Here is a 27,840-nt window from a genome sequence, read left to right on the forward strand (position 1 = left end):
TCTGAGTATTTTAGTGTTTGTGTCACCAGTTTCGAATCTGGTGTGGTTCTTCTGGGCTTTGACGGTAAAATGCATGTAATAACCAGAAGCTGTGTCCTATTTTTATGGATTCAAACACTGGTGTTTGTCAAGAGCCAAGGTAAAATCACATATTTCAAGTATTTTCCTTTAACAAAACTTTTTCATTTTTGTTTTACATTTGCTCTCGTGGATTAACACCAATAAGTATCTTTATTTATTGTTGATTTTTCACAGACTGTACACTTCAGGATTTTATAAGCAGTCCTCTGTTTGATTCAAATTTTAACACAACCTCTCTGCAAGCCATTTACTCGGAAGGGAGAAAAGTGAGAGTGGATTGCAATGTAGGGTACAGTGGCTTCTTCAAATTGATCTGCGAAGGGGGAGAATGGTATGTGACAGGAACCAAGTGCCAAGGTAAGTTGCAAGACCTGACTTTTTTTAACTCGGTGTATGTACACAGTTTTTTCTTATAAATGTAACAATTTATGATTTTTTTAAGTAGGAGGCACATTTCAGTATCTACCCATAATCTGATACCTTAACACAATACTGACCAAAGCTTAGATCTGTGAATTTTTCTCCCTTTAAATCAAATACTTTACAATTTTTTTTAAGTTTAAAAGAAAGAAAAAAAGAAAGAAAGAAAGAAAGAAAGAAAGAAAGAAAGAAAGAAAGAAAGAAAGAAAGAAAGAAAGAAAGAAAAAGGCAGTTGAAGGATTAATTAATCCGAGTCTGTATTTATTTTCTATTTCACTTTATGAGTGTGGAGGGCAGGCAGCAGGGCTTAACAACAAATGTTTGTTTCCTCTTCCAGCCCATCAATGCCCGGTAGTTCTTGTGGATGATAACGTCCTGGTGGTCGGAGACCCAGTGGCCTCAACCACTGGAAATGTGCTCCTGTTTAGCTGCAAGTCAAGCATGGAGTATCTGAATGGGGAACAAGAGATCTACTGTGCAGCAAACGGCGAGTGGAGCGCCCCGCCTCCAACATGTGGAGGTAAAGCAGGAGTTAAAAAAAAGGCCTACAGGGCTTTTTTGAGCTGGTTGTGTCCCATAAAGTCACAAATGCTTATTTAACTCTTCTTGTTGCCTTTTTGGCCTCTGGTCCCTGCAGTGGATCATTATTCCCAGGAACTGAGTATTGGTACTGTATCGGTTCAAATGTGAAAGGTACCCACCCCTATACCCAATTCTAGTCTTAAGCAAAGCCTTGAGTGAGCAACCTGAATGCACCCCTCCACCCCTCCACTACATTACAGTTTTTTACAATTGCTTCAGCACGATTTTGAAAACAGGGCTCAGGATTTCAAAACACTACACACAATTAGCACAACCAGACACACAATATGCAGAACACCTCAGATCCTGTGTAAAATGAAACACTATTGTAAACTGTACACAGTACAGCACACATTTTATCAGACTTAATTCTGCTTGGACCAGTTACACACTGCTGTGTTTAACTTAAAACACTTTTAGTAATTCAACCTCTCAGTGATTAGATTGCTGTAAGAGAAGTACACAGAGAAAGTGCAAATGTACAACATGGTAAATTCCCCAAACACAACACAAGATCAATGCTGCAGATTATTGACAATATATTTTATTTCTCTTCCGATAACGAAAATGAGTCAACATAGACAATCGCAGCAAAACATATTTTCCTCCAGCTACAGGTCTTCCTCTACCTCTAGCTCCTACACGTCCTCCAGGGATTACTCCTCTCACCCTCACTCTTCTTCCTCTGACTCCTTCCATTTTGGTTGAAAGCAGGTGCATTTTTATCTGTAACAGACAAAAAACACAGTAACACACAAGCACATTTCAAATGCTGCAAGTAAAATAACTGTTTTCTAAAGCATATATTTGCTCGGGTATACCATTCTTTTTATTTTTATTTCTGCCTCTTTCATTTCAATAAAACATTTTTTTGTCTAGTTGATGTTTTAACGCCTAATCTGTTTCATTTTTTCCATTTTTATTTTCTTCTCAACAGAGATCAAATGTCCAGCACCTGACATTGCAAATGGACACATAATCGGAGATGTGCGAGATTACAAAGAAGGTGAAGTCCTGCATTTTACCTGTAACCGACAGTACAAGAAACAGAGTGGGATACCTTCAAAGTGCTTAAAACTGGGAACCAGAGCTGAGTTCAGTCCTGCACCTGTTTGCGAAGGTTAGTATGAACAGATCATTTTCATCACTCTGACTGGTAAAAACAGTTGTTTGTCGGCCCTTCTAACACACTGATGAAGAACTCGCATGTAGGGGTCATTCATCTCTACATCTCACTCTTCATCTCTGTAAGAAAAATCTAGATTTTAGGAAAATAATGCCAAGACAAACAATTATCAACCACTAGAAAGGTTTGGATTTTTGGTGACTGCAGGCAGACAAGTCTACTGCACTGCAGAGAGAGGAGCGTAAATACAGGGAAAGAAAAAATATCAGATTTGATGAGAAAATTCCATAAAGTTACTGAGATTATCTATTGTCTGATTAATTTCACTTGACAAAATATCTCAGAATAAAATTTTGAAGATGCTACAAAGACGATCTGTTTTAAGTTCACTGTCTTACCACCAGTGTTGGGTGCATTACAGTAACTTAACTACTTTTTTGGGTAAAAAGGAGTGTAAAGTGTTGCTACAGAAAATATGGTAATAAAACATAGTTCCTTTTTCAGTTGGGCACAACATTACTTTTTCCACAGACCAATTTGACAGCAACACTGCCTCAGCTGCGCGAATGCACAGTATTTGCGGGCTTTCATTCCACATTGGTAAGCAATAGCATGCAGAGGCAGAGAGAAATCAGTCGTCACGGCAAGCACAGCGGAGCAAGCACACTGCGGGACAGTAACTTCTGATGAATGGAGGCATTCCCAATATGTCGAACTTATTGAAAAAAGGGGAAGAATTTGAGTGTGAGGTGTACACTATGCCCTGGCCAGAAATGTTTGGCCTCTGCCGTAAACTCAACAGCCAACCTCACCAAGCCTTTGAAAGTAAAACATGCTAACACGAAGCTTGTAGCTCAAGATCCCCAGGGCAATATTGAGATGTGGAGTTCAAGGCCACATAAGCAGCTAAAACTTTATTTTCAACAAGTATCTAAACAAGAGTTGGACAAACTTGTCGCTTCGTTCATCATTGAAGAAATGTTGCCCATTAATACGACCAAATCTCCCACTTTCAGAAAGATACCTGGCAAAATACCGGTTACGGAGGACACATGCCCACCATGGCCAGATCTTAAAACTTTAATGGGCTATCTGTATGAATGTCATCAGAAAATGGAGAGGGAATTAAAGAAAACTTTCGAGAGTTTGGAGTATGTGTCAACCACTGCAGACATATGGAGTATCTGTAACAGAAGCTTTTTGGGAATCACTGTGCACTGCTCCAAAACATGTCCTCAATGTGCAACGTTGGTTATGTCCTGCCAGTCATCTGCCAAGCACAAATAACGTAACCTCATTTTTTATTTTATTGATAGACTTGCAGAATTCGTACTTGAATATTGCGTCTCATTTTAAATCAATACGGGACACAATTTGTCCCACTCTGCCTGAATTCAACATGCGTTCACATCGGCCCACTAGAAACGGCAGTTGGTTTGTTGATTTAAATTGTGGAATAAGTGCCCATCACTTATTCAAAAAGCACATTTTTGTTTGTTTGTTTTTTTAAAGTCAATGAAGCAGATGGATGAGTTAACCCCCTGATTACTGAGATGTGATACTGAACACAGACTTTTCTCCCACAGCTCTACAAGCCCCTGCAGCTCCTGACAGAAATCAACAGTGATCGTTCAAGATCCAAAGAAGCTCCAGCAAACTTAGAAACAAACAGTGTGATGTTACTTTTTGTATGAGTCAACGCTGGAATACAGAGAAAGAAAAGGGGCTGTATTGTTTTCATGAATGAGTTTTCTGACACAACCAGAGTATTCTGCTCCTGTAAATATGACCCTGCATATTGAATAAAGAAGGACCCTGCTGTGGCTTTAATTGTGTTGTGTTGCTTTCCTTCATTTCAAGACAAGGCAGAAAAATGTTCAATGAAATATACTTTACGTAGAGTTTGGGAAGATTTCTTTATAATCACTAACCATCATAAATTTGTTTTTAATCCTGTCAAACTTTCAAATAATTGGCTGTTAGAGTTTAAACACTGCTTTGTGTCTGCAGAAAATTCTCTGTGGCAGCATTAGTTCAGTTTGATAAACTTAGCACAAAAATTAAAGAAAATATTTGGAAGATTTTGTCTTTAATGTAGCAATGTTCCTTGGCAATAAATCTGTTTATCTTGTAAATTGAGCCACAAGTGCAAATAATAACCCTAAACTACACAAAAAACTTACCGGCATACTCTCTTTTTTCTTTGGTCACTGAATGATAAACAAAGCAGAGCCTGATGGCATACAGGAATAAAACAGCTGCAACAGAGAAGAAGCAGTACAATGCTTGTTTTAATTTTTTGCAAGATACACAAGTGTCGATGTTTATTATGGTTTAGTTGGGAATCTGTTGTGTAATATCAGGATATTTGCCTGGCCACTTCTTTTTCTCTTTCTTGGAGTTGGGGGATCAGAACTGGAGGCTGGACCAGACTTGTGTAAATCATCTTCTCTCTGCTACCCTCAGGGAGGCGCTATAGGGCACTCAAAGCCCGCACCTCCAGACTCAAGAACAGCTTCTTCCACAGGGCCATAACTGAACTTAATACGCCACGCCAGTAACTGCAACATGTGACTCTCTTTTCTATGTTTATTTGTTATCAGTGCAATATGGGACTATGTGCAATTACTATGTGCAATTACTCTGTTTAGTGTTTTATGTTTCAAACATTTCTTTTAACATGTATGAATGCCGTGATATGGATGTATTGTTGTACTTGTTTTTTTTATGTTATTGTTGTTTTTAATTCTTTTGCATTCAGGACAGCACAACAAAATCTCGTTGCCTTGTGCAATGAAAATAAAGTTTTAAAAAGTCTATTCTATTCAATCAGTTTGTTTGTTTGTTTGTTTTAATCTCTGAAATCCAGCAGCTCATTTTGAGTATAGTGGAGAGATTGGGGAAGGTGGGTGTGAACCAGAGCCCTCAAACAAGAGTTTGAGTAATGCATGTGATCCACATACAGACACTTGATTTCAGTGTAAATAATCTGAAGCCTGCTTAAGTAATAAAGGCATTGCCTGCATTGCACAACAGCAGCTTTTTGTTATTTTATGGCAATTATTTGTTCTGACCACCAGCTGTCCACCTTTACAAGGCCACTGATGAGCAAACATTTTTATAAATCATCAAACAGTGGATTTTATTTATACTTAACAAAGTTTAATCTTTTGTTTATATATATAGATATTTTATTAAATTTTGCTTGCTATTGTCATTTCTTTCATCTTTTAACTTTGGACCAGAAGGGGCCAAGAGGACTCCCTGAAATGCAACATTTTTGTTTACTTTATTGATTTCTACAAATGATTACCCAGAAGTACACAAAAACTTACCGGAATACTCTTTATTTTGTCACTGAATGTTAAACAAAGCAAAGCCTGATTGCACAGGCCTGAAACAGCTGCAACACAGACGACACAGTAGCTCCAGACCATTTTATTACAGCTTTTTCACATTTCCATGATACAAAGAGATTAATCAGGGAAATAATTTAAACAAATCCTGCTCTGTTTAGGGTTTGGTTGGGGATCTGTTGAGTAATATCAGGGTCTTTGCGTGGTCACTTCCTTTTTTCAGTTCCTGTGAGTCTGAAATCAGAGCTGGAGGCTGGGACAGACTTGTGTAAATCATTGAGCAATCAGTTTTTGTCTGAAATCCAGCAGCTCATACTGAGTATTTTAGTGTTTGTGTCACCAGTTTGTAGTCCGGTGTGGTTGTTCTGGGCTTTGACGGTAAAATGCATACAATAACCAGAACCTGTGTCCTATTTTTATGGATTCAAACACTGGTGTTAGTCAAGAGCCAAGGTAAGATCACATATTTCATGTATGTTCCTTCAACGAAACCTTTTCTTTCATGTTTCACATTTGTATTCCTAGATAAACCCCTAAGTGTCTTTATTTATTGTTCTTAATTCTTCACAGATTGTACGCTTCAGGATTTTATAAGCGGTCCACTGTTTGATTCAAATTTTGACACAACCAATCTGGAAGCCAGCTACAGTGGAGGAAGACAAGTGAGAGTAAGCTGCAATGTAGGGTACAGTGGCTTCTTCAAATTGATCTGTGTGGAGGGAAAATGGCAATCCAGAGGAACAAAGTGCCAAGGTAAGTTATAAAATTTGACATTTCTGAAATCTGTGTGTGTACCCAGATGTTTGCATACATGCAAAGCTATAAAATCAAATGATCCGTCAAAGGGAGGCACATTTCAATATCTACCTTTGAAACTTTAACTCAAATAAAGACCAAAAATTAGTTATGTGACTATTCCTCCCATTAAAAACAGGATAAAAATATTGGATAAAGGATCAATTTCATTTTCCAGTTTATTTTCTAGTGCACTTTCTGAGTGTGGAGGACAAAGAGCAGGGCTTTGCAAAAAAAAAAAGATTGTATTAAAAATCAGTCAGGACAGCGAGAGGCATTGTGAAATGGTGCAATAAAGTCCACATTTTGTGTCCTCCAGGCCATTCTGATGAAACCATTCTATCACTTACCACTTTATTAACTTTACTACTCAACATTTTGGTGGGTTTTCTTCCCGACTGTGTGTGTGTGTGTGTGTGTGTGTGTGTGTGTGTGTGTGTGTGTGTGTGTGTGTGTGTGTGTGTGTGTGTGTGTGTGTGTGTGTGTGTGTGTGTGTGTGTGTGTTTATGAGACATTGGTCCTGAGCTCATTCAGTCATGTTTTTATTCATTAAAGCTCCTGTGAGGAATTCACAGTTTGTGTTGATTTTGGTGCCCCCCTGTGGACGAAGAAGTATATTAACTGTCTTTTCATGCAGATATTTGTGAGGCAATTTTCTTGGATTTATCTAATTTTCCAAAATGGCCAAAGGCACAAGAATTATTTCTAAAGTTCATGACTTTTCAAAGTTCTTCAACCCCAAACAAAAATTTCATTTCACCTCTCTTTCTTGTGTTTAAAGCAAAATCATGTGGTCACCCCGGAGACGCCCAGTTTGCAGATTTTCAGCTGAACAAAGGACAAGACTTTGTGTTTGGATCAGAAGTTCTATACACCTGTCACAAGGGGTATGAACTATCCCTTTGTAATATATTTTCACTCTTGATATCAGTGAGTTGAACTCAGAGGGTCTATTGTCTTCTGTATGTCGGTTTTAGTTATCAGATGGTCAGTCGGAGTAGTGTGCGGCGCTGCATGGCCGAAGGATGGGATGGAGTTGTTCCTGTCTGTGAAGGTATGAACTGATACAGATAATCATTTCAATGTCCTACTGTGTTGTTACATTAAGACTAAGTATTTGTTTCCTCTTCCAGCCCAGCAATGCCCAGTGATTAATGTGGAGGACAATGTTGTCGTGATCGGAGATCCACAAGACTCGAACTACGGGAATGTGCTTCGATTCAACTGCAAGTTGAACGGAGAGGTTCTGGATGGGGCACAAGAGATCTATTGTGATGAAAATGGACAGTGGAGTGCCGATCCTCCAACATGTAAAGGTACACTTTTATATATTTGCCTGTTCATAGGCCATGATTAAAAACGAGATAATCTGCATCAAAACTGGTTATTTCTAAATGATTTTTCTCACATCAAAACAAGCCACTAGATGTTCTTCCTGTTACATCCTGCCTCGTGATGTAGAGCTTTATATACCAAATATTAGAATTTTGCAGCAACAGTTATTTAAAGAGTAAGATATTCAAGAAAACCTCCCACCTGAATATTTCAACAACCCCCCAGATTTCTCACATATCCCGATAACAATACATCGAGGAGGATTATTGGTGCCAAAATCAAAACTGATATCACATCATAAAATGTTATGAAAACTGACAAAAAAATTGTCATCATCAGTCAAAATTATTTGGCTCAGCAGTATTTTTGTCTCTTCTGGGGCTGCCAAAAACAGCTGATCAGTGCACTGGAGGCCAAGGGCCACTTTTTTGGCCTGTTTCAACAAAAGAGCGGGGGGACCAGGATTTACTGTGGTTGTTCTGCTTAAAAAAGCCCAAGGGGGCCCTATCACTTTGATTTTTTCAAGGAGCTTTATTTTGAAAGTCTACACTAACTGGGCAGATATACAGCATTTACCTCATTAGGCCCGATGATTTTTAACCCTCTATGACGAAGTGCTGCCCTGAGGCAACAAATCATTTATTTTTAAAACAGAACCTTAAACTTTTCAAATGTTTTTATTTCAAATACAACTTAAGATATTTCACTAGCCAAGAAACTGGCAGGGTGGTGGGTCAGTGGATGTCATATTTCGTCAGGGGGTGAGGATCTCTTATTTTGAAGCCCAAACCACACAGAACTAAACCTTATGATTTGGAATGTGTTTGGTATTTTTACCAGATTAAACTGAAAAATCATCATTAGCAAAAATATGTGCATGTAGTATATGAATAGGTAAAATAGTATTTTTTGTTGTTTGGAGGCATGTTTTGTTTATTTTTATTCACTAAAACTTATCTATTTATTTATTTATTTATTTATTTATTTATTTGCTCATTGCCTCATTGCAATGATATGCAGTTTTTATTTCTGCTTCTTTCATTTCCATTAAAAAAAAACATTTTATTGTCTTTTTGATGTTTTGGCTAATGTGCTTTATCATTTCCATTTTCATAACTGAATGATGACTCCACACATGTGCATCCTCTCAACAGAGATCAAATGTCCAGCACCTGACATTGCAAATGGACGTATAACCGGAGATGTGCGAGATTACAAAGAAGGTGAAGTCCTGCATTTTACCTGTAATCCAAAGTACAAGAAACAGAGCGGAATACCTGCAAAGTGCTTAAAACTGGGAACTATAGCTGAGTTCAGTCCTGCACCTATCTGCGAAGGTTAGTATGAACAGATCATTTTCATCATGCTGACTGGTGAAAAACTGTTTTAGGCTCTTTTAACAAACTGGTGAACAAGTGTTTTTCTCATTTCTCAACAAAAACAGAATCAACTTGTACACTGCCTCCATCCTCTAACCAAGGAAGCAATTATGATCCCCCACGCAAAAATGTGTTCAGACCTGATGAGACGGTTACAGTCACCTGTGACAGGACGTACTATGTTGAGACACCTAAGACCACCTCAAAAGTGTGTACATGTGATGAGAACGGAAACTGGGATATCACACCTGAATGCCAAGGTATTAAACTAAACTGGAACACAGTGATGTGACAGAGATACATTATGAGCCTAATGTTTTTCACTCTGTGCATAACTCTCAATTAACTGATGCTAATTAATCTCATGATTCTAATTCCAGAGGTGAGATGCCGAGATGAACGACCCCTACATGTGAGTTCTTTTGGACCTCCTCGTTCATACTGGGGTGAACAAAGAATATTTAGAATGGATGACACTGCAGAGTTTCAGTGTGCATGGGGATACAGGGCAACAGCACACCGTGCAACATGCACCAGAGATGGATGGGTGCCAGATCCACTGTGTAAAGGTATGTGAGAAAAATCTAGATTGGAAAACAAACTCATATTTATTTCTTGGCAGGATTTTGTTTAAGCAGTGTGGCTGGGAGCACACTAATGTAACAGTAGCGGTTCAGGCATGCAAAGATCAATACAGTGACTGGTTTTCAGGGGCTTCATTGGTCTGCAGAGGACACAAAAGCAAGACATTTCCCCTCTTTCTCTCTTGCTGTGCTGTGCCTCAGCTTCCTAAACAACAGGTATTAGAGAAGAATAAGGCGGAAAGCCTTTTACATTTTCTCCACACGTTTGGCGGGATGTAGAATCACAAATCGCGCCAACGAGCAACATGTAAACATCGTCATAACTTATAACAGAAACCATAGCATGGATCAGCTGGATAACATTATATTGTCATCATTTTCTGCAACGAACCTAAGTTTACACTTTATGTACGCTCCTTTCATAATATTAAGGTATTTCACACACAACTTACCCTCAGCAATGCAAAGCTGCACTGTGAGGTGAAGGAAAAGAGGAGCTATGGCAGCCCAAGGGGGTACATAAGTCACGAGGGACAAAAATTGCATCCTCCAAAGGAAAATTCAATGTAGCCATGAATAAAAATAACCAAATGAGATAAAATTCACAAATACCTAATAACATAATTAAATATTCTCAAAAGTGAATATAGAAAATACTGTGAATTTTTAACTCTGTTACATTAACAATTATGTTGCATCACTTCATCTTTTATCAAGAGAATGCACAAAGTGTTTTCAGTAGGACACAAGTTGTGACTGCAGGCAGACCAGTGTACTGCACTGGAAAAAGAGGAGCCGAAATACGAGAAAGAAAATGTGTTGTCCTTGAGAAGTATTCCAAAGTGTTAAAAACAAGAAGAAAACAAAACTTTTTGAATCACAATAAGTGAATATGATTCCTAGGTGCAAGAAAAATACAAATTTTAGTAAAAACGGCCCATTAGATGATTATGATAATGGTGTTTTACCTGCTTTGACAAAAGTGTGTTTGTGCCAAAACACTGCACACTGATTAAAACTTTCTAAGACTTAAATTCTTATATTCAGACATTAGATGTATAAACCTTTTTTTTTTTTTTTGAATCTATGAGCTTACAGAATAATCTTGAAGTGAGCATGGACATGTTTCTTTTGTCCCAGTTATTCAGGAAATCTTAAAACTCACTTTAAAACTAGTGAAATGGGCTAAAATGGTTCTCTGACCAAAAGCCTCATCAAAGTAAAACTTTTAACACCATCAAGTTGTTTGATCTAAGATTAAAACTTAATACATATTTTGAAAAGACACTTTAACTGATTAAATGGTTTAGACTTGGGAAAACAAGCCACAACTACTGATTGAGTTACACATCCTAAGGCCTATTCTAGTGTGCAGTAAAATTACAAACACTATATAATTTGGTACAAACACTTTATTTGAAGCAGAAGTTTTTAACAAACTGCTGACAAACTGAGTCATTTTTTACCTTAATTTTTAGTATTCTTTCCTGTCACCAGGCATTAATTTACAAATGTTAAGATGGGGATAAGAATTGATTTAAACTTTTTTTTCTGAGGTGTTTTAATGTAATGAGACACATGTTTCTTTTCTTGTAACACTTGGGGATATTTCTCCAGGCCCACAAGATTTATTCTGAAGCAAAATTAACTTTCTGCATGGACAGATAATTTCATCAAGACATTTACATTTATGCAGCCCCATTCCATCAGGGTTGCTTGTGTTTGAGTACAGATGGCTCCTTATAAGCAGATGGTATGACATCCATGATTTCCAAAACAAATACTAACTAAACAATGGTCATCTGTTCTGAATAGTGATGCCAGGGACAAACAGTTTACAGAGTAATTTCACATTTTGTCAACTATAAGGGCACCAGTATTCTGCATTGTTGTTTCCTCTAAGGTGGAATCCAACATAAGACTGCAGTGGGATAATTTTTCTGATTTACTGCTACTTCCTGTCCTTTCCATCAGACCAATAGAGATCAAAACGTTTTTATACCATCAAGAGTAAATTAATGCAAAATTGTTTGTTTTGTATTTTTCAGGAATACCGTGCGACAAAAAGGAGGTTCCCAATGCAGAGATAACATTAAATGACAAGGAGTCATATGTTTTCGGTGAATGGGTGAGGTATGTCTGCAAGGAAGGATACACAGGACAATTTACTCTCACCTGCAGGGGAAATGATTGGCATGGAAACCCAGTTTGTACAGGTAAAAGCAAATATTTGTTTACTTGTTTATTTTGTTTGTTTTTATGTATATGCATTTCATGATTTTTTTTCCTTACTGGAGAATAACAGTTATAAAGTTTTACAAAATAGTCTCTTGTAAGAAAAACCTCTCCTTTCATTTTTCTGAACAGCTTACAGCAGCTCTAACATTGTTCAACTGTTTCTCAGGTTTAACAATAGATGTGCTCAACCAAAAAGATCTTTTGGCGCCAAAATACCTCCCGCTCATGTGTGGAGCTTTGTGCAATACTTAGACTTATTGTGTAAACATGTTTAAATTATGACAGCTGCTATATGAATCACTTAACTATTTCCCTAAATCTGTTACAGAGGCGGGATGTGCTGAAATTGACATCAGTGGGGCAAGGATTTTACATGCCAGGAGATCTTACAGACACGGGGACTATCAATATTATACCTGTGAGAATGATCCTCAACAACGACGTATTGATGTTATCTGTGATAAAGGTAACTGGAATGGGATTCAGACCTGTGAAGGTAAGAAGCTACAACTTCAACTCTCACAAAATAGAATTTAAGTGAGAGATATGATGAGATTATTTGTTTCCTTTGTTGTGTAATATTAATAATCTCCTCCAATGAACTGATGCTGGAACACTTCTCTTGTGAAGTAACAGTCATTGAATGACAGGTAAAGCAATATAACTGGGTCACTCCCAAAAAGTCAGAAATGCTAATTTAACCCTTTTTGTTTCCTTTTTGGCCTCTGGTCATGGCAGTAGATCACTTTTTAAAAGTAATTTACTCCCCAGTGTAGGGGTTTCTGTGGTGGAACTCCACATCAGCATCAAGATGTTTTTCATATTTTTTTTTTTTTTTTATGTTCTTCTTTAGGCATAAAAAAAAGTTTTCACTTTAAAAAAAAAGAGTTTGATATTTTACACAGGGCATGCATCAGAGGGTTAAAAAGCTCATCAACTATGAAATATAAAAAAGCTATTTGTGTGAAAGTGTGTTTAAATTTTTTGCAAAGCGTCAAATTTGAAAAAAAAAAAAAAAGAAAAAAAGAAAACTTTTTTTTTTTAAAGCCCCGAGCAGAGTAAAAATAAAAAAAATGCTTTTTTAAAAAAAAGAAAAAAAGAGGAAGAAAAAATCTTGACTCAGGCTCTCGTATTTTCATGTATCAGAGGGTTCAAACAATAAGTCAGTGGAGGGCTGGTTCAGCTGGAGGTCTCCAGTTTAAATGGTCACTCTTTAAACTGGAACACCAGGAGCTGACATAGAAATATTTACACAATCAGGCTGAAATAAGACCATTGTCGAGGTACTTGACCAAGTCCATCTCAGCTGGTGGTCAACTTATTGTGGATGGAAGGGGAAATAAAAACACTGTTGGTGCTCCAATCATTCAGCCTGCAGGGGCCACCTCTCAAAGTTCCTGGACTTTCTACCCTAGCCCTGACATTTGAAATTCACATAGTTCCAGGGAAAGGTTGAAAAATACTTTACCTTTGAATTACTGAAATGGTAACCAGAATGGGATGTGCTTTGAAAATGAGACACTCCCCAAACAGCCTTAAACATTCTTAGTTTGATGAATGCCACTTTAAAGACATGACTATGAAAACCCAGGAAGTGGATTGTAACTTTTGTGTAGTGATTTCTGTCTGAATATAACTTTTAGCTTTGCTTTCTTTAACAGGATGTCCAAAACTGAAAATCCAAAATGGATTTGTTGTTGCTCAAAGCGATGAAAAGGTGTATTACACATGCAATGAAGACTATAAGCTAACCACCAAAGGCTGGTGGAATGAAGCCAAGTGTGAGAACAGAAAGTGGACTGGACATCAGAAGTGCATTGGTATGTAATCAATGTTGCCTCACGGGTTGAATATAAGTTGTCACAATTTAGAGGTTTTTATGATTCAGTTAAGAATTTCTGGCCAACGGAACAGCAGCAGTTGTTGCATCCTGACAAACTCCTCTGAAAGAAAGCAGAGCTAGGTACTGAAGAACATCTTCAAACAGGACATTTTGAGTTTTAATAAACTTAGTTTGAATGAATCAGGCTAATTTTAAGAGATATTGTCTTTTTTTTTTTTACTCCTGTTATTAAATCAGTATGCAGAATTATAACAACCATGTTTGTGATCACGTCCACTCCAGAGAAAAGTCACTGTGGACCGCTTCCTGTGATTCTTAATGGAAAACTCATACGTCGAGGCACTATTTCACGATCAACAGCCCAGATCACTTGTGAGGAAGGATACAGGGCTCCGGCTCAAAGATTAACTTGCCAAAATGGAACCTGGGATTTTGGTGAATTTTCACCAGAGACACTGTGTACACGTGAGTCAATCTCACTCTGTTGCTGATCTAATGTGGAAAAATAGTAAGGATCATTGACTCACAATATACATGTTATCATTTTTCCAGCTATTTCCAGTCCCTGCAACCCCCCACCCAGAGTAATGTACGCAGTGATTAGATCATCTTATCAAGAGAAATACTTGTCTGGTACTGAGCTAACATACCAGTGTGCTGAAGGGTACACGATGGAAGGAGACAACAGGATTCGATGCCTAAATGGCCAATGGGAGCAGGGGAGGAACATGACATGTACACGTAAGAAAAAAAGACACTGAAGTTTTGTGGAGTGACAGCTGAAGTGTGCAGATTTGTGGTTTTGTGTTCAAGCTTTTGTCCTTGGCTGAGTAATGATGATACTAATAACCTGACCATAGTTTTCAGTCTGCAGGTTACAGGTTGGTACACTGCAAATACTGAAATCAAAGCAAATGTTTTTGTCTTATTTTCAGTTAGAAATGTCTGATTATACTTGATATGAGCCACATTCAACCGAGCACTCCAGAAAAAACATCTTGTTTCAAGATAGTAAAAGACAAAATGAGGTCTTAATTTCTTGTAACAAGTCAAAAAAATGCAAATGAGGTGATAAAAGTGTGCTCGTAAAGTTTCTTGAAATCAGAATACGGTCTTAATACATGAAAATAGACCTCAATTTTGTCTTTAAATAACTTGAAGTAAGACATTTTTTTCTGGACTGTTCAGGTCAAGGTGGTTCATATAAATTCAAAAGACCTTATTTTCTTTTACTGAAAGTAAGGCCAAAAAATACTTGATAAGATTTAATTTTTTGGCAGCATAATTGTTTATGTCTTCTCAAAGAGGTGTATTAACCCTTTAGGAGCTACCATACCAAGTGTACCAGAGCATATTTTTACATTTTACATGCTGTTTTACATGCTGTGTCGTAGCGTAACTTTTTGCATAAAATTTATACTATACATCAATTCAACCGCTATATCCCAAACTTTAATAAAATGTGTAGACTAATGTCCAGACTAACTTAATAGATTCCTGAAAAGTGCAATAAACCATTAAAAATAAGATATAAATACAGAAATATCATGGCTGTATCCATAAAAAATGTAAATGTAAACGTAAAAAATGACGTATTCAAGGAAAGAAGTGACGTGAACAATTGCAGTTCGGATTGTACTGTTTTTGTTGTTTATACTAGATTTCTGCAAAGACATTAGTGGAAGGAAACAGTGCTCTAGAACATGCTGAAAAAGCAATATGAGAGTGTAATTCCCCAGATTTTATCTGCAAAAAGAATGATCTGTCTGTCTTATCTGGTTTCAGATCTACCACCAACCAAAAATTAATATGCAAACCTTATGCAAACTACGCTGGGCTCTGTAGGGTTAAATACCTCAGGCACCCAGAGGCACAAAGAGAAACTTCTTAGCCACTGGTGATGTTAACATTAGCATTATCCTTCCCTGGATGAAACTCTATAAACAGACACATATTTGTATTTCTTATTATATATTATATATTAAATATTTTTGGCTCCCTAACAACAGTTTGAGATGTGAAGGCTGAGTAATCCCTTGTAATTATCACAAATCAAGGTGTTTCATTAATGTAGACAGAATAAACCATCTCTCCCTTCCAAAAACTGACAACTAATATCAGAGCTTCTTTTTTTACTGACCTAACCTCCCAAAGAACATTTTGTTAGTGGTCCTTATTCTCTTTGGTGTGTATAAATTCACTGAAATTTTGCAAACAAGCATATCTTTTATATTTTCCATCTCAGGTTAAACCACAGGTTTTTTTTTTTTTAAATAAAACAATTTAACGTAGATGAAGCAGATGGATGAGTTAACACACTGATTGTTGAGATCTAATACTGAACACAGAATTTTCTCCCACAGCTCCACCAGCCCCTGCAGCTCCTGACGGAGACCAACAGTGATCATTCAAGATCCACAGAAGCTTCAATAAACTTAGAAATAAACAGTGAGATGTTTCTTTTTGTATGTGTAAACCCTTTAAAACAGAGAAAGCAAAGGGGCTGTATTGTTTTCATGAATGAGCTTTCTGACACAACTGAAGTATTCTGCTCCTGTAAATATGACCCTGCATATTGAATAAAGAAGGACCCTGCTGTGGTTTTAATTGAGTTGTGTTGTTTTCCTTTATTTCAAGACAAGGCAGAAAAATGTTCAATGAAATGAACTTTACGCAGAGTTTGGGAAGATTTCTTTATATCCACTAACCATCATAATTTTTTTTGATCCTGTCAAACTTTGAAATAATTGGCTGTTAGAGTTTAAACACTGCTTTGTGTCTGCAGAAAGTTATCTGTGGCAGCGTTGGTTTAGTTAATAAATGTAGCACAAAAATTAAGAGAATACTTGGAAGATTTTGTCTTTAAAGGGGCTGTGAGAAGTCTGATAGTGATCTTGAAAAAGTCTCTCTTCTAGATATATGCCTGATCGTAATCCACACTTTATAATGAGATTATCAGCGCAAATACTGGTTATTTCCGAATGCTACTTTGTAGCTTCTTCGTAGATTCATAATCTGGTTGAGCAAGACTTGACTGATTTACTGCATGCTCGAGTCTCTATGACAACACCATGCTGGCTGACAAAGTGAGCCGACATAAGAGGTCTGTGTTTTTTTCTGCCAAGAATGATTTCCAAGATTAATTTTGTAGTAATGGTGGACACAGGAGCCTTTCTGCCAGAAAGAAAAAGGACAGAAGAGCAGAAGAAAGCTAAATGGGAAAGTGATGCAGCCTGAGCTAAAGGCTAAAAGGGCTAAACTGTTTGTGATAATGTTCATTCCAACCCACATGCAGCAGTTATTCTGCAGTGGTCTGTTCAAACTTGAGAGTCTATCAATAAAAAGAAGAGTGAGGTTATGTTAGCTCTGATTGGTAGATGACTTGTAGGACATAACCAGGATTTACTAACATTACACATTACGGACATGTCTCATTGGCATTATATATGGACGGCTACTATACTACTTTGTGGACTGACAGTTTTCTTGTTGTCACGTTAGTCTACAGATACGTTGTAGCTCCAGGCTGCTAGTAGCGCTACATGTAGCCCACTAATAACAGAGGATACAAACTCACAACGTTTGCTATTTGTCATGTTTTAAACAACAGTGGTACAAAATTGTACCGACAAATACCTTACCTTGTCACTATGTATCCACTGAAAAATTGTCTTGAATAAAGAAAATTTGTTCCAAAACAAACACGCCTGATTAAAAGTCACATCTTAACGACAATGAGCGCAAAACTCCGGGCCACAGGTGGCAAGGCAGTCCTCCTCATATCATCTTTAATGTAATAATGTTTCTGGGCAATAAATCTGTTTATTTCTCTTGTGAGTGGAGTTGCATGCGCAAACCCTACACTGCACAAATCTTACTGGAATACTCTATTTGGTCACTGAATGACGAACAAAGCAAAGCCTGATGGCACACAGGCCTGAAACAGCTGCGACAGAAAAGAAGCAGTACTAAGCTTGTTATTATAGCTTAAGTTTGAGAAATGAGTGTTGATGTTTGTTAAGGTTTGGCTGGGAATCTTTAGAGTTATATCAGGACTTAGCATGGTCACCTCCTTTTTTCAGTTCCTGTGAGTCTGAGATCAGAGCTGGAGGCTGGGACAGACTTGTGTAAATCATTGAGCAATCAGTTTTTGTCTCTGAAATCCAACAGCTCATTCTGAGTATTTTAGAGTTTCTGTCACCAGTTTCTAGTCCAGTGTGGTTGTTCTGGGCTTTGTCAGTAAAATGCATGTAATAACCAGAAGCTGTGTCCTATTTTTATGGATTCAAACACTGGTGTTAGTCAAGAGCCAAGGTAAGATCACATATTTCAAGTATGCTCCTTTAGAAAAGCCTTTTCATTTTTATCTACATTTTGTCTTATGGATGTACACCAATAAGTATCTTTATTCATTGTATTTGCTTTTTAACAGATTGTATGCTTCAGGATTTTATTGAGGGTCTCCTGTTTGATTCAAACTTTAATACTACTTCTCTGGAAGCCACTTACGCTGCAGGGAAACAAGTGAGAGTGGACTGCAATGTAGGTTACAGTGGCTTCTTCAAATTGATCTGTGTAGAGGGAGAATGGTATGCAAGAGGAACCAAGTGTCAAGGTAAGTTGCAAGACCTGACTTTTCTGAACTCTGTGTATATACCCAGATTATTTTCTTTAAAAATGTAACAGTTTATGTTTATTTTTTATTTTTTTTCAGTAGGCTGCACATTTCAGTATCTACCCATAATCTGAAGCCTTAACCCAAATTCTGACCAAAACTTAGATTCAGAATTTTCCCATTAAATTATTATCATCATTTTTTTAAAGGTCAGAAAAGCCAGATGAAGTATCAATTAATCAGAGTCTGTATTCATTTTCTACTTCCCAATATGAGTGTGGAGGGCAGGCAGCAGGGCTTAACAACAAATGTTTGTTTCCCCTTCCAGCCCATCAGTGCCCAGTAGTTCATGTGGATGATAATGTCCTGGTGGTCGGAGACCCAGTGGCCTCAACCCCTGGAAATGTGCTTCTGTTTAGCTGCAAGTCCAGCACGGAGTATCTGAATGGGGAACAAGAGATCAACTGTGCAGTGGACGGCAAGTGGAGCGCCCTGCCTCCAACATGTGGAGGTAAAGCAGGAGTTTAAAAAGGCCTACAGGGCTTTTTGAGCTGTTCTGTTCCCTATCAATGAACATGCCCAAAAATATAAATGATAAAAAAGGAGCTTTTCTTCAGTTATATTTAAATTACCATCACTGAGAGAGTATTTTAATTGGAGCCCTCACTGTCGTGGAGCACAGGCAGCCAGGCAGCCAGGCAGCCAACACAAGCAGTGTATGCCGTGGAGCATAGCCATTTTACCATTTTACTAATTTCTAAAACTTAATTTAAGACTTCTCAGACATCTCGACAAACAAATAATTTAAACAAAATTAACAGTACATTCTTAACTAGTATGTGAAGAACTATCTATGGTACATACCTTTTAAATCCCAAACAAACACTGTGCCAAAACTGGAAAGACAAGCAGCAATAGTATGAAAAGCCTGAGATAGACAGTACAACAGTACCGCCTTCTGGCCTATTTAGGCAACTGCCTTACATGGACGTAGGGTTATTCTTTCCTGAAATGTCTTATGACACTCAGTGCAAGTGACATTCACCATCTATTCTCCTTTTTGATACAAAACATTTTGTCACTGCTGATTTCAGTCACAGATCTGAAACACACAGGGTGGAAATCATGACTTACTTCCACTCTCTCTGGTTTGTCCACCTTCTTGTAGCTCCTCAAGGCTGTGGGAGACCACCATTCCTTGAAAATGGAGACACTACAACCAGTGTGAGGCAACAGTACAATCATGGTGACAGGGTTGATTACGCCTGTCAGCGGCTGCACAAATTGGAGGGTCAATCTTTTAAAATCTGCAACAATGGGAAATGGGCTGGAGAGATAAGATGCCTCAGTAAGTTATTGTTTCTGGTCAGGCAATATTTTCCACATGATGTGCTGCACACTATAAGATGCTATTTGTCTGTTGTTTCTTGCAGGACCCTGCACCATTAACAGCATGCATTTGGAGGAACATAATATCCAGTTTGCGTTCTCATCAGCAGGAAAGCTGTATTCAGAACATGGAACTGGACAGTGGTTTGAATGTAAAGAAGGAAAACATCTCATTGGCACAGTGGGCCACCGTCAGTTTTGTAATGATGGAGTGATGCAGCTGCCTACTTGTGTGTAAAGTTTTAGGACAAACAGTTGAACTATGAACGGCAGAACAAAGAACAGAGCCTGATCAGAGATGACGTCATGAATGTCTTCTGTTTGTGCTTCAGGGTTGTTGACAGTTTGAATAAAAATTCAAGTTCACTCAGTGCCGTTTCTTCTTCTTTCTCATAAAAAATGCCTAACAAGAACCAACCACAACTTACTTGGAATCTGATGCTTATATCTTTAAACATATATCTAAATTCGTGTTTCAACTACAGGAACTATCCCCTAGAACCAGGGGCTTTCCACTGAAACTAGGGTAGAAATTTAGTTCTGGAGGTAACTGGTGTAAGCCCTGAAAATGGCTATACTTAAGTTTCCAAGAGGGGTGGAGCCTTCAAGCTCACCATTTCTCATGGAGCACCCACAGTGTTTTCCCCCTCCCCCCACAATAAGATTACACACAGCTGTAACTGACTTGGTTTAATAACTCCTAAACAATGGTCTTCTTTGAGCCGATAGTGTAAATGTGTCTGTCAGCTCACGGTGTTACAGTTTAAAGAGTGACCCTGTAAACTGGAGACCTTTAGCTGGAGGTGTCAGTGGATATCCAGTTTACATCAGCTGTAAAAACACAGGAGAAGTCCCCAGGAATGCATCTTAGTTTAGCTTTATATAGAATATCATTATCAGATAATTATTTAATGATGATTTAAAGCTATTCAAGTAAGGATTCATCCCACTGAAAATCTTCAACCGACAGGATACTTTTGAAACTGAAACACAGGCTGATCTCTGTTGTCTTTTCTGAAAGGTTTCGACCAGTGACAGCCTTGTTAGCATGCTAACAGGTAAACAGCTGTAGGACCTTTGTTGTTGCCTTAGCATTCTACTGGTCTCAAAGTGTTTTGACATTATCTGAATTGTTTTCTCTATACTTCATTGTCCTGTTTTGCTTCGTCTACCCATGGCCCCCGGCTCCTTCGTCGAAAGGCAGACAAACATAAGCCATGGGAGTAACTTAGCACAGGAGATGTTCTAACAGGATCTAAAAGATCCTGGACCCTCCTGTCAAAACGCAGCTTAATATTGTACCCCACCAAAACATAGACAACTTTAAGTTCTGCTTAAAGTAGTATCTTCTAAAGAGTATCTCTGTAATGGGACAGTATCTGCTGAATCCCCCTCCAGATAAGCACACTTCAGAGTTTCTGGTAAATTCCAGAATACTGCACCTAAAGATGCTGATTCACCTTGTGACATTGTCTCTGTCTGGTTTGTTTGATTGTTTACTAAAGTCTCCATGATGGTTTGTGAAGCACATCCTGACTTCTTGGGAGTTCATCTTAACAGTTTTTCAGGGAGGGCTTTTGTATCAGAGTTAATGTAAACTGATGTGTTCACAGGATCAGGAAATGAGGGGTAAAGAACACACAGGTGAGCAGAAAAGGGTTCGACACTGCTTTGTTGCATGCACAAAGATCTTGTTGCTCACATAAACGTCATTAAATTACTGCATTTTTTAATGAATCATTAGAAAACAAACAAACTGCCTGTCTCTCTCTGTGCCGTTTGTTGACTGGTTGCTTCATGTTCTGACTCTTGCAGAGAACTTTGTACTGTGGTGAAAGCTTCATTCCCGTAATATGTGATGTTGTATTTGACCTGGAGGGATGGCGGTGTGCTGTTAGTAGACACAAACCTCAACAAACATTTAGCTGTTTGTTTTGATCGCAGAACTGATCTGCTTACCCTGCATTAGATATGACCTGTATCAACTCTTTTGGTTGTGTTGTCCAGCTGAATTGCTCTGCTTCTGTTTTGCCTTTTGCTGTATCTGGGTATCTGGTTACTGCATTGTATGAATGTATGAGTTTTGAGAAATTTAACTGTGAAAAATTGTTTTACATTATTACTAATTTTGAACAAAAATGAACTTACATAAGGCCTGAAAACGAGTTTTGCGAGTGGTTGCAGGGTTTGCACACATGCACTTGCGATACACAACATGAACTATAAACTGCAGGATATCGTATGTGAATGTTATGTTGTGTGTGTTCCCATATATGTCTCCTGCTGTGTTTTCTTGTTATCTTATGCAATCCCACTGGGCCGTCCCATGTTGCAACCCTCAGTACTCCCAAAGAGCTGCAGCTGGGGTTGATAAAACACAGAGGAATTCTGCTGAGAAAAGCGAGTTTATCAAAGAACTTTACCTCACCTACTCTCTGGTTTGCTGCTGCTGCTGCTGCCGTTCATGAAAATGCGGTTTTCTCTCATCCTTTTGTCACTACAGCTATTGGGAGATGTGAAAAAGTCCTGGTCTCAAAATGGTAAGACAATTTTTTTGAAATACTTGCTTTCAAAGGACATATAAACAGCAAGATATGGACAACTTCAGGGGAAACTGAATGCTTGGATTTACTCTTAATACCAAAAGACCAGTGTTAATCTGAGGGGTGGTTGACTCAAAAATCTCCCCAATTTTGTAAGACTAAGGAAAAAAAAAATCTAACATTTGACACCAAAAACCTCCTTTTTCCTTGTTATCTTTTTCCAGTCTGCTCAAATCCGGCAGAGGTCCCTCATGCCACCATTACAGAGGAGACCCGAAAAGATGTATACACGCAGGGACATGTAATACACTACACCTGTGACATCGGCTACATTTCAGGCCCTACGATCAGATCCATCTGCACAAATGAAGGCTGGCACAGGCTTCATGATGGAAAATGCGTCTGTGAGTCAAAAAGCTGATTGTTCAACTCCAGTTACAACAAAACACTGAAACTAATACACTTTTAGAAGCATCGGTTATTTTGTAATTTCTGTTTCATGTTTGATTCAGTTTGATGGATTGTTTGATACAATACTGAAGTTCATTAGTTATCCATGCATGATAAAATCTTTGTGCAGGTTGTGAACTGTTATTTTACCATTAAGTATATGAGCAATTATATCTAATTGCGGATGCAGGCAGTATATTTTCACATTGCGCATAATTTGCTGCCCAGATGAAGTTGATTTTATGAATTATAGAAGCAAATTCATGTCTTCTTTTCTCTGCTCTAGACATCTTTATTTTGGTTTGGTTAAGCAGTGGTGATGTGGTGAGATATTTGTCAGCACATTAGTATCACAGCTTTAATTTGTTTTTGTGCTGTGCTGTTTTTTAATTCTTCAAACAAAGTGAACATATGGTTGTTTTTTTTTGTGTTTAAGGTTGCTTACCAAACACTTCAGTTTGGATTTAAGTTCTGAAGGGTTTGAATATTGTAGTTACTCTGAGTTTTCCTTTGCTTGTCAGTAAAGCCATGTCCACTTCCTGAAGATACTCCCAACGGCTATTTTGAAATCATCAGTGGCAATGAATTTGTCTTTGGAGCAACTATAAAGTACTATTGCAACAGTGGGTATGTGGATCATCTGACATTTGTACACAGTAAAAGTCAAGGACACATATATTTCCTAACAACTTTGTGAGTGCAAAAATGTTGGTTTTGTTGTGCATATGAGTGCTAAAAACATATATTGAAGAGTTGCTGTCATAATAATCTCATGAAGATGAAATGAACACACAAAGTTGTACACAGCTGTTGTAAGTTTTCCCTCCACAGTAATCATATTCTCATTGATGATGTCATTGTCAGGTGTTATTTCCTCATAATACAAGGCTTTACTTGTGTGCAGGTTTCAAATGGTGAGTAAGGAAGACACCAGGGGCTGTATGTTGGAGGGTTGGACCAATCATGTGCCAGTATGTCAACGTAAGTGTTAATCACAACATGAAAGCAGGCAAGTCAAGAGGGTACTTACATAAGCAGTAGAGTTAATGAAGCAAAATAGTCTCTACACAGTACAAAAACTCGTTGGTACCAAATATTAAGAAAGTACTAGTTCATTTTTTTCTATTTGAAGTATGTAATAGCTGAACTATTTCCTTGTCTCTTGTCATTTGGTAGTAACTGGTTGAAGGCCCTGTGAGGATTTTATTTGTGATCTTGAAGTAGTCTCACTTTTATATATTTACCTGTTTCCTAACTTAAAAACTTCAAGACTGGGATACTTTAGTCCAGTATCTGAGCTTTTCAATCTCAGCTTTCATAATGAAATGACCTCTGCTTAAGAGGAGTTTCAAAGTGATTTTGAAAAAGTCGCCCTTCTAGATATATGCCTGATCATTATCCACTCTTTGAAATGACATTATCAGCGTCAGTATAGGTTATTTAGAACTGCCACTTCGTGGCTTCCTGATTGGGTCAAGCAGAATTGATTTATGGCACGCCTAAGTGTATGACAACACCACGCTGGCTGACAAAGTTTTGAAGCGAGAAGAGGGATCTGTTTTTCTCTGCTGAAAACTACTTCTTCAATCAATTTTGTAGTGATGGTGGACACAGGAGCCCTAACTGTCAGACATAAAACGGACAGAAGAGCAGAAGCAGGCAGAGTGATACAGCCCGAGCTAAAGGTTAAAAAGGTTAAACTGTTTGTGATAATGTTCATTCTCATCCACATATAGCAGTTATTCTGCAGTGGTCTGTTCAAACTTGAGAGTCTACCAATAAAATGAAGAGTGAGGTTACGTTAGCTCTGCTTGACAGGATTCACGTGAATCCTGGTCATGTCCTGCCAGCGCTTATTTAAATGCTAAGATTACACATTACCAACATTTTTCACAGCATTGAGCTGTCAGTTGCGCTATGACTGGACAGCTACAAAGCTAGTGTACAAACTGACAGTTTGCTTGTTGTCACGGTAGCATACGGATACGGACATAGGATACAAACTTACAACTTTGCTTGTTTCATGTTTCAAACAACAGCACTACCTAACTGTATTGATAAAAACCTTACTTCGTCAAGTTCGTCAGTAAAAAGTTGTCTTGACCAAAGAAAATTTGTTCCAAAACAAACACACGCCTGTTGAAAGTCAGATCTTCGCAACAGTGTGCGTGAGACTCGCCAGAAGGTGGCAAGGCATGTCCAGTTAAAACAGATCCTCCTCATAGCATCTTTAACTTTAAGAGCTCACTTTCTCCTCTTTCATCCACCTGTCTGTGCTCACCTAGCTTTCAGCTGCAATCTCCCACCTGAAGATGAACGAATGACAGTAAACAATTTACCCTCAAATGATGACCCCATACTCCCACACCGATTCCTTACATTCAGCTGTGATCAACCTGGGACATATTTGAATGGCAGTTCAATGCTGACATGTGACACCAAAGGAGAGTGGGACCATCCATTTCCCACCTGTGAAGGTAGGAAAGTAAACGTAATACTACAGCCAAACAGCATGTTTCAGTTAACTGAAACTGAGCTTTGAAAGTGATGATATCTTTCTGACTCTTTTCAGAGATCACTTGTCAAGTTGAATCAATGCATTCTCATCTCAACATCACTGGACTACCATCAGGAAATAAAACAGTGAAGGTTGGACAAAAATTACACTTTCAGTGCGATGGCCAGTACTCATTGGAGGGGCCTGAAGGCATTGAATGTTTGGCAAACGGAGAGTGGAATGCTCCCTTTCCAACCTGCACAGGTAAATTGACCTTTGTTAGGAATTAATTGTTAGTACAACTATATTTACATTTGTAAATATAGTTCTTTTTGGTGGAAAGGTGCAGAGATATTAACATTTTTTAATCCACGTGCTTTGGGGTAACTGAAATAAGCTGTAATAAAATAGACAGTGATTATTATCTTCAATGTGAATCAATTTCACCTCCAAGCAAGAAGTTGCTTACATAGAGTATAGTTTATAAAACACATACACAAGACAAGTAAGACTTGAACTGCTTATAAAGAGTAAACAAAAAATCGAAGAAGACTTCCCTTCATTCTTTTGAAAAATTATTTATTTAACTCCCAGGAACTTTAAAAGTGAAAGTCTTGTGTGGTCTTTTACTTTCCTTGTTTGGTGTTTTTCTGTTCCTCAGACAAATGCAGGGTAACCGGTCTAACAGACAGCGTTCGTGCAAGCCCACGTCTACAAAACAACCAACAAGTAAGAAAAGGAATACGGATACGTTTTGAATGTGCCAACTACCGCCGTGGTCATGAACTGCGTGGGTCCCAATATGTTGAATGTTTGGCAAACGGACAGTGGAGTGAAGACTTCCCAACATGTGGACGTAGGTTAATTCTTTCCTGAAATGTCCTATGACACTCAGTGCAAGTGACATTCACCATCTTTTCTCCTTTTTTAAGCAAAATATTTTGCCACTGCTGATTTCAGTCACAGATCTGAAACACAGAGTGAAAATCATTTCTTACTTCTACTCTCTCTGGTTTGTCCACCTTCTTGTAGCTCCTCTAGGCTGTGGGAGACCACCATTCCTTGAAAATGGAGACACTACGACCAGTGTGAGGCAACAGTACAATCATGGTGACAGGGTTGATTACGCCTGTCAGCGGTTGCACAAAGTGGAGGGTCAATCTTTTAAAATCTGCAAAAATGGGAAATGGACTGGAGAGATGAGATGCCTCAGTAAGTTATTGTTTCTGGTTTTTAAGTGTTCACAAATGCCACGGAGGGCAAAATAGCAGCAGTTAATCAGTGCAGTTCAATACCTTGTTGACAGTCGAGCAATATTTTCCACATGATGTGCTACACACTTTAAGATGCTATTTGTCTGTTGTTTCTTGCAGGACCATGCACTGTTAACAGCATGCATATGGAGGAAAATAATATCCAGTTTGCGTACTCATCAGCAGGAAAGCTGTATTCAGAACATGGAACTGGACTCTGGTTCGAATGTAAAGAAGGAAAACATCTCACCGGCACAGTGGGCTTCCGTCAGTATTGTCATGATGGGGTGATACAGCTGCCTACTTGTGTGTAAAGTTTTAGGACAAACAGTTGAACTATGTACAGGAGAACAAAGAACAGAGCCTTGTTGGTTGATCAGAGATGAAGTCATGAATGTCTTCTGTTTGTGCTTCAGGGTTGTTGACAGTTTGAATAAAAATTCATGTTCACTCAGCGTCCTTTCTTCTCTACCACCAGAAAATGTGATACAAGAACCAAGAGTCGCTTACAATGGGTAGCCCATTTTCAGGTCCAAATGCTTAATGGCTGATACAGCAGCTCCTCTTCTGTCCTCCTCTTGAAGGTGTCAGATTACCACTTAACTGGATCAACATTCCTTTTTAAAAAAATAGAAGGAGAAGAATCTTGACCATGCTCTTAATCTTTATGTATTGTGAAAGGTTGTTCTGTATTTTATGTGTATGAGTATGTGAAGCCATGTCCATGATGATTTTCTTTTGTGGCAGACAAAGTTTACCGATTCTGATTGCAGTGACCCCCCTGTTAGTTGCTAAACCTTCATTTGACTGGAAGTGACATAAACCTGCTGTACAACACTGTGAAAGATTAACCACAAGAAAACAAAGGATAAGGATTGCCAAACACTAAGCTATAAGACAATGGTACTAACTCCACACTTTTGTCTTATTCTCAAACCAGAAACAATCATAAAACAGCATTTTAAATTTATGGAACCCCAAAAGATTCATAATTAAACAAATAGTAACAACATTAAACATTTTAGAATAAATACCATTTTGATAAATAACTGACAAACATGTCTTATTGTGAAATAAGGAAATGTTATTATGAAATATGTTTTATTATCTTTAATACCAAATTATTATAATTAAATATATCATAATGATCATTTTAATAATTTCATACTTTGAAAGTAATGACTTTTTGTCCATTTTCCAAGCTTTTATGAAATAAAAAATGTTTTTTACAAATTTGATTTTTGTTTTATAATGTTCTTTTCCACAATGGCCTTTTTATATCATACTGTCGTTTTTCATCAGAATGACTTGGCCTGTCAATCTAAGCCAGAGGGTGGGACCTCTGCTTGATCTT

At 38.0% G+C, this 27,840-nt stretch overlaps 1 protein-coding gene across 1 annotated transcript; it reads left to right on the forward strand.

The window, feature by feature from the left end:
- On the forward strand, positions 1-26,929 carry LOC141788794 (complement factor H-like). The gene is made up of 30 exons (XM_074667865.1): positions 1-139; positions 256-438; positions 839-1,021; positions 2,021-2,203; positions 5,789-5,793; positions 5,916-6,018; positions 6,136-6,318; positions 7,142-7,247; positions 7,338-7,414; positions 7,494-7,676; positions 8,850-9,032; positions 9,140-9,334; positions 9,455-9,643; positions 11,707-11,874; positions 12,225-12,392; positions 13,558-13,716; positions 14,022-14,204; positions 14,292-14,480; positions 18,683-18,865; positions 19,523-19,702; positions 19,788-19,924; positions 22,145-22,283; positions 22,511-22,690; positions 23,258-23,363; positions 23,641-23,717; positions 25,022-25,213; positions 25,309-25,497; positions 25,895-26,089; positions 26,266-26,445; positions 26,607-26,929. The coding sequence occupies exons 1-30, from the start codon at positions 70-72 to the stop codon at positions 26,798-26,800; spliced, it is 4,662 nt and encodes a 1,553-aa protein (XP_074523966.1). The 5' UTR covers positions 1-69; the 3' UTR covers positions 26,801-26,929.
- Positions 26,930-27,840: the final 911 nt, after the last annotated feature.

Source organism: Halichoeres trimaculatus, unplaced genomic scaffold (assembly GCF_033239565.1).
Source record: "Halichoeres trimaculatus isolate MK-OKI-2021-1 unplaced genomic scaffold, fHalTri1.1 fHalTri1_scaffold_4, whole genome shotgun sequence".
NCBI lineage: Eukaryota > Metazoa > Chordata > Actinopteri > Labriformes > Labridae > Halichoeres > Halichoeres trimaculatus.

Excerpts from the sequence above, each read along its gene's own strand:
- LOC141788794 (XM_074667865.1), top strand. The coding sequence starts at position 70 with ATGCATGTAATAACCAGAAGCTGTGTCCTATTTTTATGGATTCAAACA. Across the intron at positions 140-255 it reads GGTGTTTGTCAAGAGCCAAG|ACTGTACACTTCAGGATTTT; the intron begins GTAAAATCACAT and ends GATTTTTCACAG. Across the intron at positions 19,925-22,144 it reads GAAAACATCTCATTGGCACA|CGAGTTTATCAAAGAACTTT; the intron begins GTGGGCCACCGT and ends TGCTGAGAAAAG.